This window comes from Alexandromys fortis, unplaced genomic scaffold, assembly GCF_014885135.2.
Source record: "Alexandromys fortis isolate MF-2015 unplaced genomic scaffold, M_Fortis_MF-2015_v1.1 scaffold_4, whole genome shotgun sequence".
NCBI lineage: Eukaryota > Metazoa > Chordata > Mammalia > Rodentia > Cricetidae > Alexandromys > Alexandromys fortis.
This window is the reverse complement of record NW_026067944.1, coordinates 29,409,839-29,423,328: the sequence shown is the minus strand read 5'-3', so window position 1 is coordinate 29,423,328 and position 13,490 is coordinate 29,409,839. Positions and strand designations below refer to the sequence as shown.

At 45.2% G+C, this 13,490-nt stretch overlaps 1 protein-coding gene across 16 annotated transcripts in view; it reads right to left on the bottom strand.

The window, feature by feature from the left end:
- The window catches only part of Zbtb20 (zinc finger and BTB domain containing 20), a 752,057-nt gene that overhangs the window by 55,312 nt on the left and 683,255 nt on the right, over positions 1 to 13,490 (bottom strand). For 14 of the 16 annotated variants that reach the window (XM_050148761.1, XM_050148757.1, XM_050148765.1 and 11 more), the window contains 3 exons: positions 12,615 to 12,715; positions 10,592 to 10,643; positions 4,372 to 4,559 (listed from right to left, as the gene is read on the bottom strand). In XM_050148761.1, coding sequence (XP_050004718.1) covers positions 4,372 to 4,559; positions 10,592 to 10,611 — 208 coding nt within the window. In that variant the 5' untranslated portion in view covers positions 10,612 to 10,643; positions 12,615 to 12,715. Of the gene's footprint in view, positions 1 to 4,371; positions 4,560 to 4,926; positions 5,083 to 10,591; positions 10,644 to 12,614; positions 12,716 to 13,490 lie in introns of all 16 variants that reach the window. The other 2 variants (XM_050148772.1, XM_050148773.1) reach the window with 2 other exon arrangements.

Sequence of the window (13,490 nt, the reverse complement as noted above, 5' to 3'; positions counted from 1 at the left end):
TAGCAGATTTCTGGCTCTTTATCAGGGACTCAGAGGTTTATTTGCAGAAATGAATCATTTCCTTCAAAGTCTCCCTTACCCTATTTACATGCTTGCATATTCCTTCCATGTTGTTTTCCCCCTACAGCGTTTCTAAGGAATTAATTATCTAGAAGAACAGGAACATACAGTAAGTACATCTGAGATCCAGGATGGGACACAGTATGTCATCTATTAGGCCTGGCTAAGACCAGCAGCTGATGCTAAATGGGAAGGAACATGCACCAAATGTTTTTTAATCACAAAGTTAGTAATTAATTGCTCTTTAAAATACATTTTATGCTTCTTTCTGTCTGTGTACATGAAATGCACATTTATTACATGCCAAAAATTACAACATTATGGTTTAAATGTGACTGGCACGGAAGTCCGGAAACCAGAGTTAATGTCCCCACAGCAACTTTAATCCTGTCTGTGTGCACATGGAGAGCATGTCTTCCGTTACAGGATAATGCACAGAGATGGTTTGGGGAGGGGCACTAAAGGCTCACATCCTCAACTGGAGTTCCAGCGAGCCACAAAGGGTGAAGGCTGCTTCTTTCCACAGACATGGCTAAAAACAATGTTCTCCTGCCGGTGTTGTGTAACCACGCAATGAAAGAGTCTGCTGTGATGCTGCACTCGGCACTCAAGGGGACAGTTTCTGTTGCTGTGGGAACCTGAACTTTGCATTTCCTGACTTGGGGGTAATTAAAATGTCAGCCTTAATGTGGCATTAATGGAGTTTGCCATAAAAATCCTCTTTGTTTTGTTCTCTCAGAAATTGCTTAAAAGTTCAAAATGATCCAAGTGTACTAAAAATTTAATCACAGGGCCTTGCATGAGTGAAGGGAAGAGTTGAAAGAGAGAAGGCCAGGAAAGATGGCAGGCAGGAGACAGGAAAAGAAGAACCCACAGTCTCCTCGACAGCAGGCAGCCCCAGCAGCACCACGCTACCTACACAGCTAAACTTAAACCCACCCACGCAACAGTTTGGTAATGTGTAAAGGTTAAATTAAAAATAAATAAAAACTGTTAATGCATAAATGCATCTTGGCAAGGACACAAGAACTAGACAGTCTGATGAGTCCAGCACAGAAACACTGGAAGGTGAGTGACCATGGATGTCAGCTTCCGACGAGAGGAACTAGTGCAGACCTCCAGCAGAAGCGGGGAGGGCCACCAAAGGGAGAAGTGCTTCTCCCTTCCATGGGAGGGAGCCTGGTCTGGGGTGGGGAAACAAGATGGAAGAGATATGCAAGGAAAAATTCTGGTTGCTTCTATCTCACAAGTACGATGTGGTGGGCTACAGCTTGACAGTTGTCAGGACAGGAGGCCTTCATCTGTGCTACTGACACCGTTCTGTCCTGTTGAAGGTCAGAGCCTGTTTGGTGGGCTAACTGCTCTATCAAACACCGAGGGCTCTTGCACCCCTTCTCTTCCCAAATTCAGCTTAATGCCTTCTATTATCGTCATCTGAAGCTGTTTATCATTATGCTTTCAGAAATGGCGTAGAGGTGACAAGCTCCGTGGAAATGGTAGAATATTGCTGAGAGGAAATTGTGTTGAGGAGTGCACTGCCAAACAGCATGCATTTCTGTGGCAAGGTAACAACAGCATCTCGCTGAAGCAAAGCCTATCCAACTATGCGACTTCTGCTTTTGGACAGCACTAGGATCTTTGGCCAAGGCGGAAGTGCCACGGCACAGCAAGTTACAAAGCCAACTGATCAGTTAAGGTGCTGGAATGGTCATCTCTCCATGGGTATATGCAAAAGCACTGTGGCTCGTCACCTCTCCTAGTTACAGCAGAGCTGACTTCTCTTCTGCAGGGATGACTTATCTCCTGTGTTTTTATAACCACATCACCATTATGAGTAGCCACACACTTCCGAGATGCCGGTTCATAGCTAGGAATACCATCTTTGGACAATCAGAATGAGAGCAAACTGGTAAACACTTGTCAGCACCCACGTGAGCACACTGCAGCAAATCCTGCCTCAGTGAGGTGTCAGCTCTCTCAGTTCTCTCATCCGTAAGTTGGGAAGAATCATGCTGACGGACAGGAAGCCATGACTAAGAATAATTTTGCTAAGCACACAACAAAATAAAAAGGTGCTATGAAAACTCAAGCACTTGTGAAAGCCTGGAACACCACAGACTGGTAGAATGTTCCTGAAGTTAAAGAGACTAACAAGTCAAGGACACTATTTTTAAATGCCCCAAATCTGTTCATTCTAAATAGGAACTGAATATTTTACCTTAAAGAAATTAGGCTTTTAAATTAATCTATGGCAAGAATGACATTTGAAAGTAAAAAAAAAATAAAAAAAATCCTCTTGAATGCAAGAAGAGCATCCAAAAAATTTAACAGCTTAAAATAAACTCCTTTCCTGTCTTCTCTCAGGCAATCTCCAAATGGACAGATTTCTGTGAATCTTTCCTAAAAACAACCTTCCTTTAAGTGTAGGCTCAAATCAGGACAAACTACAATCTAAATATGTTTAGAGAGAAGTAGAATCCGTTTCAACAACAGGTCGGTGTGGAGAAGACTTACACATCTTAATGGCAAAATCAAAGTGACTTTCGAGACAGCGGAGATTAAGTTTCTCCTCCCATTTCGGTCTCCTTCCAACTGCATTCACACACCGACTGAGCTCCACTCTGTCGGCTTCCACAGGACTGTACTGACAGCACCTTCCTGCTGTTCCTTCCACATATGCCAGGCTAGTAGGGCAAGCGAGGCCTGGCCAGAGGATGCTTACTACAGTGTGAGGAGCACGGTGGCTTTCATTTGACTATGCCGGCTTTCTGGGCTAGGGCCATCCCATGCAATCTTCCCCATAGGTATGGCGGGAAGCCAGGCGATGAAGGTGCACACTGAGACTCCAGCCTTTCATCAGAGGGAAAGCCACCTTCCTGGCGGGCAGGGGCAGTGGACACATGTCTGTGGGGCACTGTGCCATGCTATTTTCAAGTTCTTCCTGTAATTACTATTAGGCTGGAGACTTCCAGGCAAGAAAGCCATGGACGTGACTATGATGATGGTCCCCGGGATAAAGTCCCTGCTTCCGCCCTCTACTCAAACAGAAGCGGCAAGTTTGGCTGCACAGATCACGTGGCACTGAGTGACTCAGATCTCATTTTCTTTCCATTTTCTAGTGACAGCTGGAGTGTGGCTGAAGCCCAAGCCCTGCCCCAGCTCACATCCCTTGTCTAGAGGCTACGATGGCAAAGTGAGTGGGGGGAGGGAATCGCCCAGATTCACCCTTCGTCCTCCTTGCAGAATTTTACATTTATTCTGTGAGAGAAATAACAGCAAGAGATTTCCTAATGGAGATTTTTTTTTTTAAATTTGTCTTGGAGGAACAGGATAAATGGAGCCCTTTTGGGAAATAAAGCTTTCCTGGTATATTTAACTCACTCTATTATGCCAGCTCTCTGCCTGTTACCAGACACCCTGTGGAGAGATCAGTTCAGAAGACTTGTTGGGCATCTTGAAGCTAAAAGGAATACTTTTTCGGTTTGGTATTGTCAACACATGTGTTCCTCTCTCAAGTACTGGGTTACACTTGAAAAACGAAAAGCAGCCTTCTAACGTGATTTATCAACTTTCTTAAAATAGAATTTAAGAAGTGACTTCTAGATTAGTGAGAAGATGGCAAAAATAAACACCAAAGAAGTGATTTCAATAGTGACGATTCTCATTAAGTGCCCATTTCCAAATTTAGCCCTTAGGCAGTTTTTTTAATTAAAAAATATTTTTAACCTGTGTTCTTATTGGCTATGAGAAGTCTGGGTGGCTTTTGGATTCTTGGAAGCCATTCTCTTTTCTTCTGTAAATGTATGCTATCCTTTAACCACTTCAAAATAAATTAAAAACTGGAAAGACCGAAATTCAGCCAAGCTACATGAGACTCCAATAACTAATGCAAATCTGACTCGGGTTATGTAATTTGGAAATGGTTGTTTCCTTGTGTCTCACTGGCCTTCTGAGGTCCATATTTGGTTGTTCCATTTAGTAACGGTAGAAGTGCTGTTACCGAGAGCAAGAATAATCAGTAAGCCGCAATACAACTTCTTTTTGTGAATTTCTCGTGAAAGAGAATGTGACCCATGTAACTAATCAGCATTTCGAGGCCAAATGCCTGGTCACCTGGCTTTAAAAGATACTCTGGCTTTGAGAATATATAGATGCTGGCTGGATCAAAATGGCGCCATGTTACCCTTGGCTACTCTGGAAGACCAAATGGAAACAGCTTGCTCTGAATACAAAACAGTCGGAACCCTGGGGTGGGGGAGAAGACCCATGCCAGGCACTGGGGAGACACGGTCACCTCACTGGCGTACTCACAGTCAGACGACCCGGTGTGAGCGTGAGAGTTTGTCAGTGAATGTGTTGAGTGGATGAGGGCTGGGTCTGGAGACAAAACAGCTTCAAAGTTCAGGCAGGGAAGGCCCGGCTTGGCGCTGGATCCACCCGGCTGAGTAATCTCATTCTCCTCAGATGCCTTCTGGTTTTCAGCTGTCTTGGGTTTCTTCCTGAGAATAAACAAAGGGCCCTTTGAAGGAACTGACTGCATATTTGGGAAAAGGCATTTTTAGAATCTGTTAAAGATAACTTGACTTTTTTTTTTCTGAAGGGGGATGGGAGGGAGTCCAGTATGTCCCTTGTTTTAAAACAAGCTGATTCTTGTTTTTTTCCCTCCAGTAATGGCCTAACTGGGAACACATGAAAGCATATGGGCCAAGCAAACAGCACCACATTTGGACTCTGTTGGCTGTATAAAAAGACCCTGTCCCAGAACTTTAGACAGCTTGAGCTACGTATGGCTGACATTATCCAAGAAAGCATCCTGTCCCCCTTAGAGCTTTAACATGGTCTGGAAAAAATGCTGTGGAGGTTTACCGTTCTAGCATTTGTCGGGAAGCTTAGAGACAGGCCCGTGGAGTAATGGGAAGAGCAATGGACTGGGAGACTTGAGCTACGATACTAGCTGTGCCTGCAACTTGCTGTGTGGCTTTGGGCACCTCACTTCACCTCTCTGGGCGTCAGTTTCCTCATCTGCAAAATAAAGGGCTTAGATTAGAGGGCCCTACAAGGTTCCTTCTAGCTTCAAGTCTGTTCTTGGAGCACGTTGTGGAGTATCCCACTTTCCTGTTCCTATTAGTTTTATTTTAAGTCAATTCATAATTCAAATCAGAACCTCGACCTGCAGGCTGTACAGATGAGAGGGGTGGTGTAGAAAGTGGAGAGTGGTTAGGAAGATCTCAGCTTCCTGCAGCATGGCGGGGGGAGGAGCACACACATACTCTCCACCCTCCTCTTTATTCATCCAGGCCTTAAACTGCTCTTTGTTCTTAGGTTTAGTCCAGGCTCCCGGAGTTCAGGAGTGCCAGTGGCATTTGCCTTGTGAGAAAGAGATTTCTGCTGGGCAGGAGAAAGGTGGTGGTGGTATTTAGTGTCAGGAGTAGAAAGTGAAACAGTTCAGCTATCTGTCACTTCAGGGCTCCTCTCCCCGTGGCAATGCCAATGATAGTAACTAGCAAATCAACATCTAGAGCAGATGGACCCCAGACCCCAGGAAAAAGGGATTAGGAGTTCCTCCTTGAACACGTCTCCAGTTTCTGTGGCTTTGTGTCTTTTTCTATCACTATGTAACCAGCGAGTATGTTTTTTTTTCTTTTTGGATAGATTATGTGTCGGACATAATTTGTTGTAAGTCGCTATGTTTCCATGTTCTCCTTGTTTCTATGAGCGTGGCATTGGACTTGTATACAGAATATTTCGTATTGAAATGTGTTGTACTGGGTAGTCAAATCTGCCCTCGCAGAATATGGTGTTATGATTAGTATGCTGTGTTTTTAGTCCAACAGGTTGTGAAATCAAATCTGTTTCTTCAGAGGGCATGAGGCAGAAATAGCATGGTAAAGATTAGAATTGGGGGAAGGGGGCTTTCTGATATATTTTTCAAAGTGGAGAAAGCCAACATATAAAAAAACAAGTCTCTATTGCTGAAGGGGCAACTCTGTGACTAACCCTTGAATCCCATGCCTACCCGGGGACCCCCAAGAATCTGCTACTCTGGTTTATCAGATTAAGAAAGCATCCAAGATCAAAGTCTCCAGAGTCCCCCTCCCCCCTTTTTCCCCTGGGAGAGCCAGTGCTTCTGCTGAGGTGTCTATTTCCTGCAGTGTGGTCTGCTATAGAAGCCCCAGGTGCAGCGCTCACCTTCCTCGGCCTCAGCTTACCCTGCATCCTCTCAAGTCTGTTCCCTGTCCAGGATGCTGGTGTCCACTATCTTGCTCACCACCCCTTAACCCCCTTGTCCTGCTGCGTTCCAATCAGTAAATCCTGCAGGACCTGAGAGCCTGGCATTCAAGGTCAGTTCCTTCTCTGCCCTACATTGTTTCACGGATCCTATACATTGGCCATCTTGGAGTTTGTTTGTCATTCCCAGAGCTCTGGAATGTATTTTCTGGGCTCTTCAACTTTACTCATCACTGTTCTTGCTTTGATCGGTCTTTTCTCCTCTCTGCCTGATGAAAAGAGACGTTCCCTTCACACTTATTAAATGCCAGCTTCATGATTTGCTGCCGTGTGTCCCCTCTTTCAGCAAGGATGACTCTTCTCTGTCATCCTGAAATCTCTCAGTACTTTCAGGACTCGTGTTTTCCTCACTGACCCTCACCTTGTTAGTTACATGCTATTACTCCTAGGAGAAAATGACCTCTCTGTGGGAAGGGGAATACTTTAGTTACTGATATATTCCTGCTCTTCATCCTTTCTTTCCTTCTGCTCCGCTCGCCTCATTCATTCACTCATTCACACATTCACTTTACAAATACCATGGCTGCGATGTGTTACACAGGTTATGGGCCAAGCAGTGTGGGTCCTGTCCTCCCAGAGTTTACCCTTTCTTTAGTCTATACCATGAACCAGGGCAACTTATACACAGCAGCCATTCAATAGCTGTTTGCGGATGGAATTAAACAGAGCTGAAATTCAAGTACACTTGGAGACTAGTCCCAGTCTGAATCTCAATTAAGTTTCCTAGTTTTTATGCAGCAGCGGAATCAACCTGGATTGGTTGCTTTTTCATTGATTACATGAAGAGTATTTAATAAGAGTGGCTGGTCCTTGTAATTCATCTAAATATAGGGACAAAACACCAATGACCATTATCATGTGTCAGAAAAGAAAATGACCTCTGGTGCTTACAGACAAGGCCTGAGCTGGTTTCAGACATGAGGTTCGGAGAATTAAGGGTGCTCTTTTCCAAGCCCCAGTGCTGCCAAACTACCCAATGACTCTAAATTAACCCTGGATAAATTCCACTGCTTACGTCCTTGCTTCTTGTCTTGAATTGGATTTTGATACCTGCCTGATATCTGTGCCTCACCTTATGTCTACGATCACCTTGGGCGTCTGTCCATGGCACAGGGGCACTGTAGCCTCCTCTGCAAGAAGGGCCCCTTCAAGACCAACCTACCTGGCTCCTTCCCTCATTTGCTTAGTATCACTATAGTTGTCCTTTTACCATGGCTGTTTCCAGTCACAGACAAGAGCACAGCATACTGACCATCGAACATTTCCTCCACCACCTTAACCTCTTTCACAATTCTTTGGAAAGACTCCTTTTTCTGAAGCCAAGAAACAGCAACACATAACACCAATCTGTCTGACACGCACAGGTGCTGTTCTATGACCCATTTTTTTTTTTCAGTTTGTGGTTTATTAAGGAGGAAAGAGCAAGCTCTCTTGTAATTAACTGAAAATGCCTTCTTTGGTTGCATAAAAAGGATTGTATAAACATGGCACATCTGAGGATGTGTCTGGACAAGCCTTTGTAGCTTGTACTATCCCCTGGAACCTGTAGAGGGCAGCAGCACACTGGCTGACTCCAGGCAGCATTTCAGAGAACAAACTCCTACCAGAACCTTCCTCCTGGTCACCATGCCAAAGGTTGGTTTGCCAAGCTCTTTCTGGCCTCTCAGTCTCTTTCAAGTTTGTTCTCTCCCCCGCCTGCTGTGCGCCCCCTCTCTCTCTGTTTCTCTCTCTCTCTCTCTCTCTCTCTCTCTCTCTCTCTCTGTTTCTCTCTCTCTCTCTGTTTCTCTCTCTCTCTCTCTCTCTCTCTCTCTCTCTCTCTCTCTCTCTCTCTCTTCCCCTCCCTGTTAAAATTATACACTGTTAAGAGGTGGCCCCTCATCCGGAAAATGAAAACTTCAACGAAAAAGTCAGACAGGCCAGCAACAACAAAGAAAACCCGGGGGAAAGGGGAAGGGGGCTGTGACAGAGAAAGACTTCAGAACAAGAAAGGGGCAGATGTTTCGTAAATATATGCAAAGCAAAACTGGGTGTACCCAGAACACTTCCACAGAAAAACAGGCCAATCATTGTGCACTTCCTCCCGCCACACTGGTGGAGCTCTGCATTCAAAAAAAAAAAAAAAAAAAAAAAAAGAAAAGAAAGAAAGAAAAAGAAAAAAAAGTGTGGCCGCAGGCACCCGCCTTTCAACGGTCAGTGCTGACATTCTGACTGAACATGTCCCAATTGTCCAAAGAGAACAAAAACATTTTCATCTCCCCACTGTGAACATTTTTGTTATGAGAAAAAGGCTGCTTCAAGAAATAGGAAGGCGGTTTAAGGTGAAGGGCAGTTGAGCTAGCCAGCAGAACCTTCTGTGTTTTAACTCTCCCTGTGCTGGTCCTGACAGAAAGTTTCGGGCTGAAAGATAGCAGTGAGCAAGGCTGTGGAGGATGCTGGCTCTCGCCTAACTAGACCATATTGTTTGTGCAAAGAAATATGCATTAAAACATATGGATATGCTGCTAGGTATTAAGCATGTTAAATGCATGGAAATTAGGCGGAATGGTACTGTTGGATGTATATAGTTCACACTCCTTCACACACTGCACACATACAGAGATGGCAATGCTTTCTGCAACATATGGAAAAATAAATATTTTATCTGCGTGAGCTCTTATCAGTCTCCAGGGTCTGTGGAGAGGCAAGTGCTTCCTCTCTCTCTCTCTCTCTCTCTCTCTCTCTCCCTCCCTCCCTCCCTCCCTCCCTCTCTCTCTCTCTCTCTCTCTCTCTCTCTCTCTCTCTCTCTCTCCCAATTCTCTCCCTTCAGTGGGCTCACGACCTCTCCTGCACATGAACAGCTTCCCACTTAGCAGCCTGTGTGGCTAGGAAAGGGTTACTCAGAACCTCCCTCTCATAACTAATCACTCAGTCATTTAGATCAGCCTTTGGGAAGTGGCAACTCTTTCCCTCCTCTGTTTCACACTGTAGAGTGTCTGGGGAGGGTGGGGTGGAAGTAAAGGACTGCTGCCACCTGGGGAGGGGGCTTAGGAAAACTGAGCTCCACCAGCTAGCAGCCACTTGCCCAAGGCAGGTTAGTCTGCATCTCGGAGTCTCCATCTTCCCCATCTGTAAAATGGGAACAGCGATTCCTTTCAGCTGTGGGCTGTGGCTAAGAGTGAAGGAGAAGAGCCAGGTTGTGTTTAGCACAGCGCTGGCCCAGGAGCAAGTAGTCTATGAGAGAGCTTTTTGGAAAATAGTAGTTCTGTGGTGTTCAGTTAGCTGTGGAAGTAAGGCGTGTCCACTGCAGTCATCTTTTGAATATCTCGGTCAGGGGCAAGGGCAAAAGGGTTGTTGTTGTAGCGAGCAAACTCTTCTTTCCACCCTGGCCTCACTGCCCGCCCCCCACCTCTCCTGTTCACACATGCCTCTCATTGCTGTGGCTGCACTGAGGGCTCCTTGGAGCTGAGGGTCAAGCAAGCTGCACTTGGCCTGCAGTGGCCCATCGGCCTGAACACTATAGGCTATTCATGAAACCAACCTACAGGACTCTTGCTTATCACGCCTTCTTACAATTTATCCTTTCACAACTTGGCCCAGTATTCTCACATTAATTTAAAATGTTTTCATGATTAAAGCATTTTATTATCTCAATCTCTTCTCCCCCTTCTTCTTGGCAGGGCTGATTTACAATATTTTTCAGTGTCTTTCCTCACTGCAGTCGGGATCCTGGCAGGAAATAAATGGTACATGTAAAGCCCCCCCCCCCCCTGTTTTTTCTTGAGACAGGGTTTCATTGTGTATCCTCGACTATCCTGGAATTAGCTCTGTAACTGGCCTCAGACTCATAGAGATCCTCCTGCCTCTGCCTCCTAAATGCTGTGGTTAAAGGTGTGTGTCACTACTGCCCAGTTACAGGTAAAGCTTCTAACTGAAGGGAGTTTGCTGAAGGAGCTGCATCCCAAGGAGTGGATGAGACCAAGGGACACTCTCAAGCGATGGAGAAGCACCAGAGATCAGCAGCAATGGAGAGCTGTTGACCTCATCTTTACCGCAGTGGAACTGGAAGGCGAGAGCGGGCACATTTCTGCACTGAGTCAGGATGGCACTAGGGTGGGCGCTCACACTCTTACAGAAGTCTTCTTTAGGCCTGATTTTCAGGGAAGCTAGAGAAGAGGTGAGCCTGGGTACTGGAGTCCTGAGAAGCCTCTGGGTCATGCGCGAGGACAGGGACTGGGAGGTGGGGTGGCAAGATTCATTTGCATACCTATTGTTTCCCCTTTGCATTTCTTTCACACTTTTCCTCTCAATTATACTTTCTGGAAGGAAAAAGGAAAATAAAATCAAATCAGTCCTTGGTTAGCTTCTATGTACCTATTTTGTCTGTTTGTCATTTATAGAGCAGGGAAACTGAATGTAAGCTCACAAGTAGGGATTTGTTTGTGTTCCTTGCTATATCCCAGTGCCCAGAATAGTGTCTGACACCCATTGAAGGCTCAGAAAGTTGTAGTGGAGTAGACACACTCATCTCTGCCATGCCAGACCCTCTATAGACATCCTCTCACTTTGTGATCACGCAGCAAGGGGAAGTCGGCAGGCTTGAGCATGTGTGCAGGTAATGTGCGAAAACCCAGCACTCAACCATCACCTCTTAAACTTTGGGAACAGGTGCAGAGCCCTGGCAGCTCTCAGGAAGGGACCCACTTTTGTAAAGTTCCCAATTTTATATTGTTCCCACCTTGGTGACTATTTTCTTTCATGTATGTAAGGAAGCAGTATCTGAAGAGCAGACACTGCTAGGGTTATAAGCCAACCTGCCCATGCCCCGGGCCCAGGGGAAGATGAAACACTGCTCTGAGGCAAAAACAGCTGACTGGGCATTTCCTTACAATTCCAAGAGAGATCAGGTACCAGTTCCTAGGTCGAGGCCTGCGTTCTCTGCAGCACAAGGACTCTGCGCAAACCTCGACACCAGTCTATACCCTAGCGTGACTGTGCTCTTGGCACAGGCATCACTCTGTGTTGAAGCAAAACTCAGATGTGAGAAACTATTCAGATGTGAGGCTTTCTAAGGGACTCCTTGTGCTTGAACATAAGGATAAATTATGCAATTAAGTTCCCTGTGTGATTATAGGCAAAAGAAACAACTTATGGTCCTCTCTCATGTCTGTAAGCCCTCGTTCCTCAATGCCCTTCATTGCCCATCTTGGCTAGAAAGGCCTGCCTGTCTATCACCTGCATACCAGTTATCATCAATTGTCAAGAGACCAAACGCAATACAGGTAAAATGACTCAAAACAAGACTCTGGCTTCATTTCTTTGGGTTTCAGGTCTGCTAGAATAGCTAAAGACTTAGGTAATATGAATGTGAAATGTCCTACCTGAACCTAAGAGGAGTATTAGCCCTCCAGGTTTAGCGTTTTCCAGTAACAGAGACTTCGGTAAATCACCATCCCATTACCTGCCTTCTACTGTACAGGAAAACTAGTAAGTACAATTAAAAGGAGATTTCATTTTAAAATGTATAATTATTTTGCATGCAGAGCGTCTAAACAATTCAAATTTCTGGCTTTTCTTCGTGGAAAGAAAGCATATATTCGTCTATTAGTTTTAATATGATTAGTTAGTAAATTTTCATTAGTTGCCTGTGGATATTGACTCTCCTTCCCTGTCTTATTTCCTTGTGAGGGATATATTTCTACAGAAATGCCAGGTGTACAAGGAATCCTATCAGTTACACAGAGCCATGCACCCAGAGGGCAGAGCAGACCTAGCTTGATGGGCTGGAAATATGGTGGAAGGAGCGTAGAGTCCCAAAAGGAAGCCTTGGCTGCTTACAGTTGCAAGGAGGCAACAACATGGGGTGTGTCCTAGAGAACAGGTAGGCATAAGCAGGCTAAGCTGGCTCAGAGGTTTGACCTGGGTGACACGAAACACAAGCAACTGCAAGGTTCAATAGACTGGCAAACGATGAGGATGAGCATAAACACGGGGAGGGGAGCTACCACCCTCCTGGGAGAGGCACACATGAGGCAGCCACCAGGAGGTGGGAGAGAGATGGGAGAGGACACTACCCGGGCATGCGTGCAATGAATGCTGGTAGCTGAAAACAGCTGCGGGTATTGGGACTGGTCACCTAAGAGATGAAGGTGCATCTAAAGGCTGAAGCTACTTGTAATTGTACCTGCTTTTGCAATTGTGTGGTTTGTCATCATCATCATCATCATCATCATCATCACCATCATCATCTATTAAAGTAAACTAGTTCACTGGAGGCGTAAGGTACTTACAATAGATTTCAGACAAATGGTGTCACTCTTCAGGTAAGTCACTCCAAGGCTTGGGCCTAGTGCAGATGTTCATTGGGGCAGGGGACAGAGAGCGGCTGCATCTAGCAGAAACAAAAAAAAACAAAACAAACAAGGTCATTAAATAAGTAGGTCATGATTACAGCATTCTTTGCTCATTTATTTAACGGTTTTTGAAAGAGATAAACTAAGAAACATGACTGCGGCTGGTTCTGCATCTTTTTTCCACGGTGCTTCCGCTGACTGCTGGGATGGTCTGAGACACTGGAGTATCCTTGCAGTGCAAAGCAGCTTTGGGAAACTGAGTGGAGGTTAGACCACAGAGACTGAGGATAGCCTTGTTCCAAATTGGCCCAGCCAACTCTTCTGATGTTTTACACATACTGGTTGGTTGTTAGCCGACACAAATCTATTGGTTTTGTGGGAGCCTAGGCAGTTTGGATGCTCACCTTACTAGACCTGGATGGAGGTGGGTGGTCCTTGGACTTCCCAAAGGGCAGGGAACCCTGATTACTCTTTGGGCTGATGAGGGAAGGGGACTTGATTGGGGAAGGGGGAGGGAAAGGGGAGGCAGCGGTGGGGAAGAGACAGAAATCTTTAATAAATAAATAAATAAATTAAAAAATTATACCTATTTGTGGAACATATAGCATAATGCTATCATGATGTTTTGAGGTTTGTGTTCATTGTGGGATAGACAAATCAATCTAATTAGCATATCTATTACCTCACATATTATGTTTTGTGGTGATAGTTTTTTTTTTTTTTTAATTATCCTAGAGCAGGCAGTAAACTGTAAATCTCAGCAGCTGCCTGGAGGAAGAGAATGGAAAAGAGGGGAAACAAAAATCTCTGAAC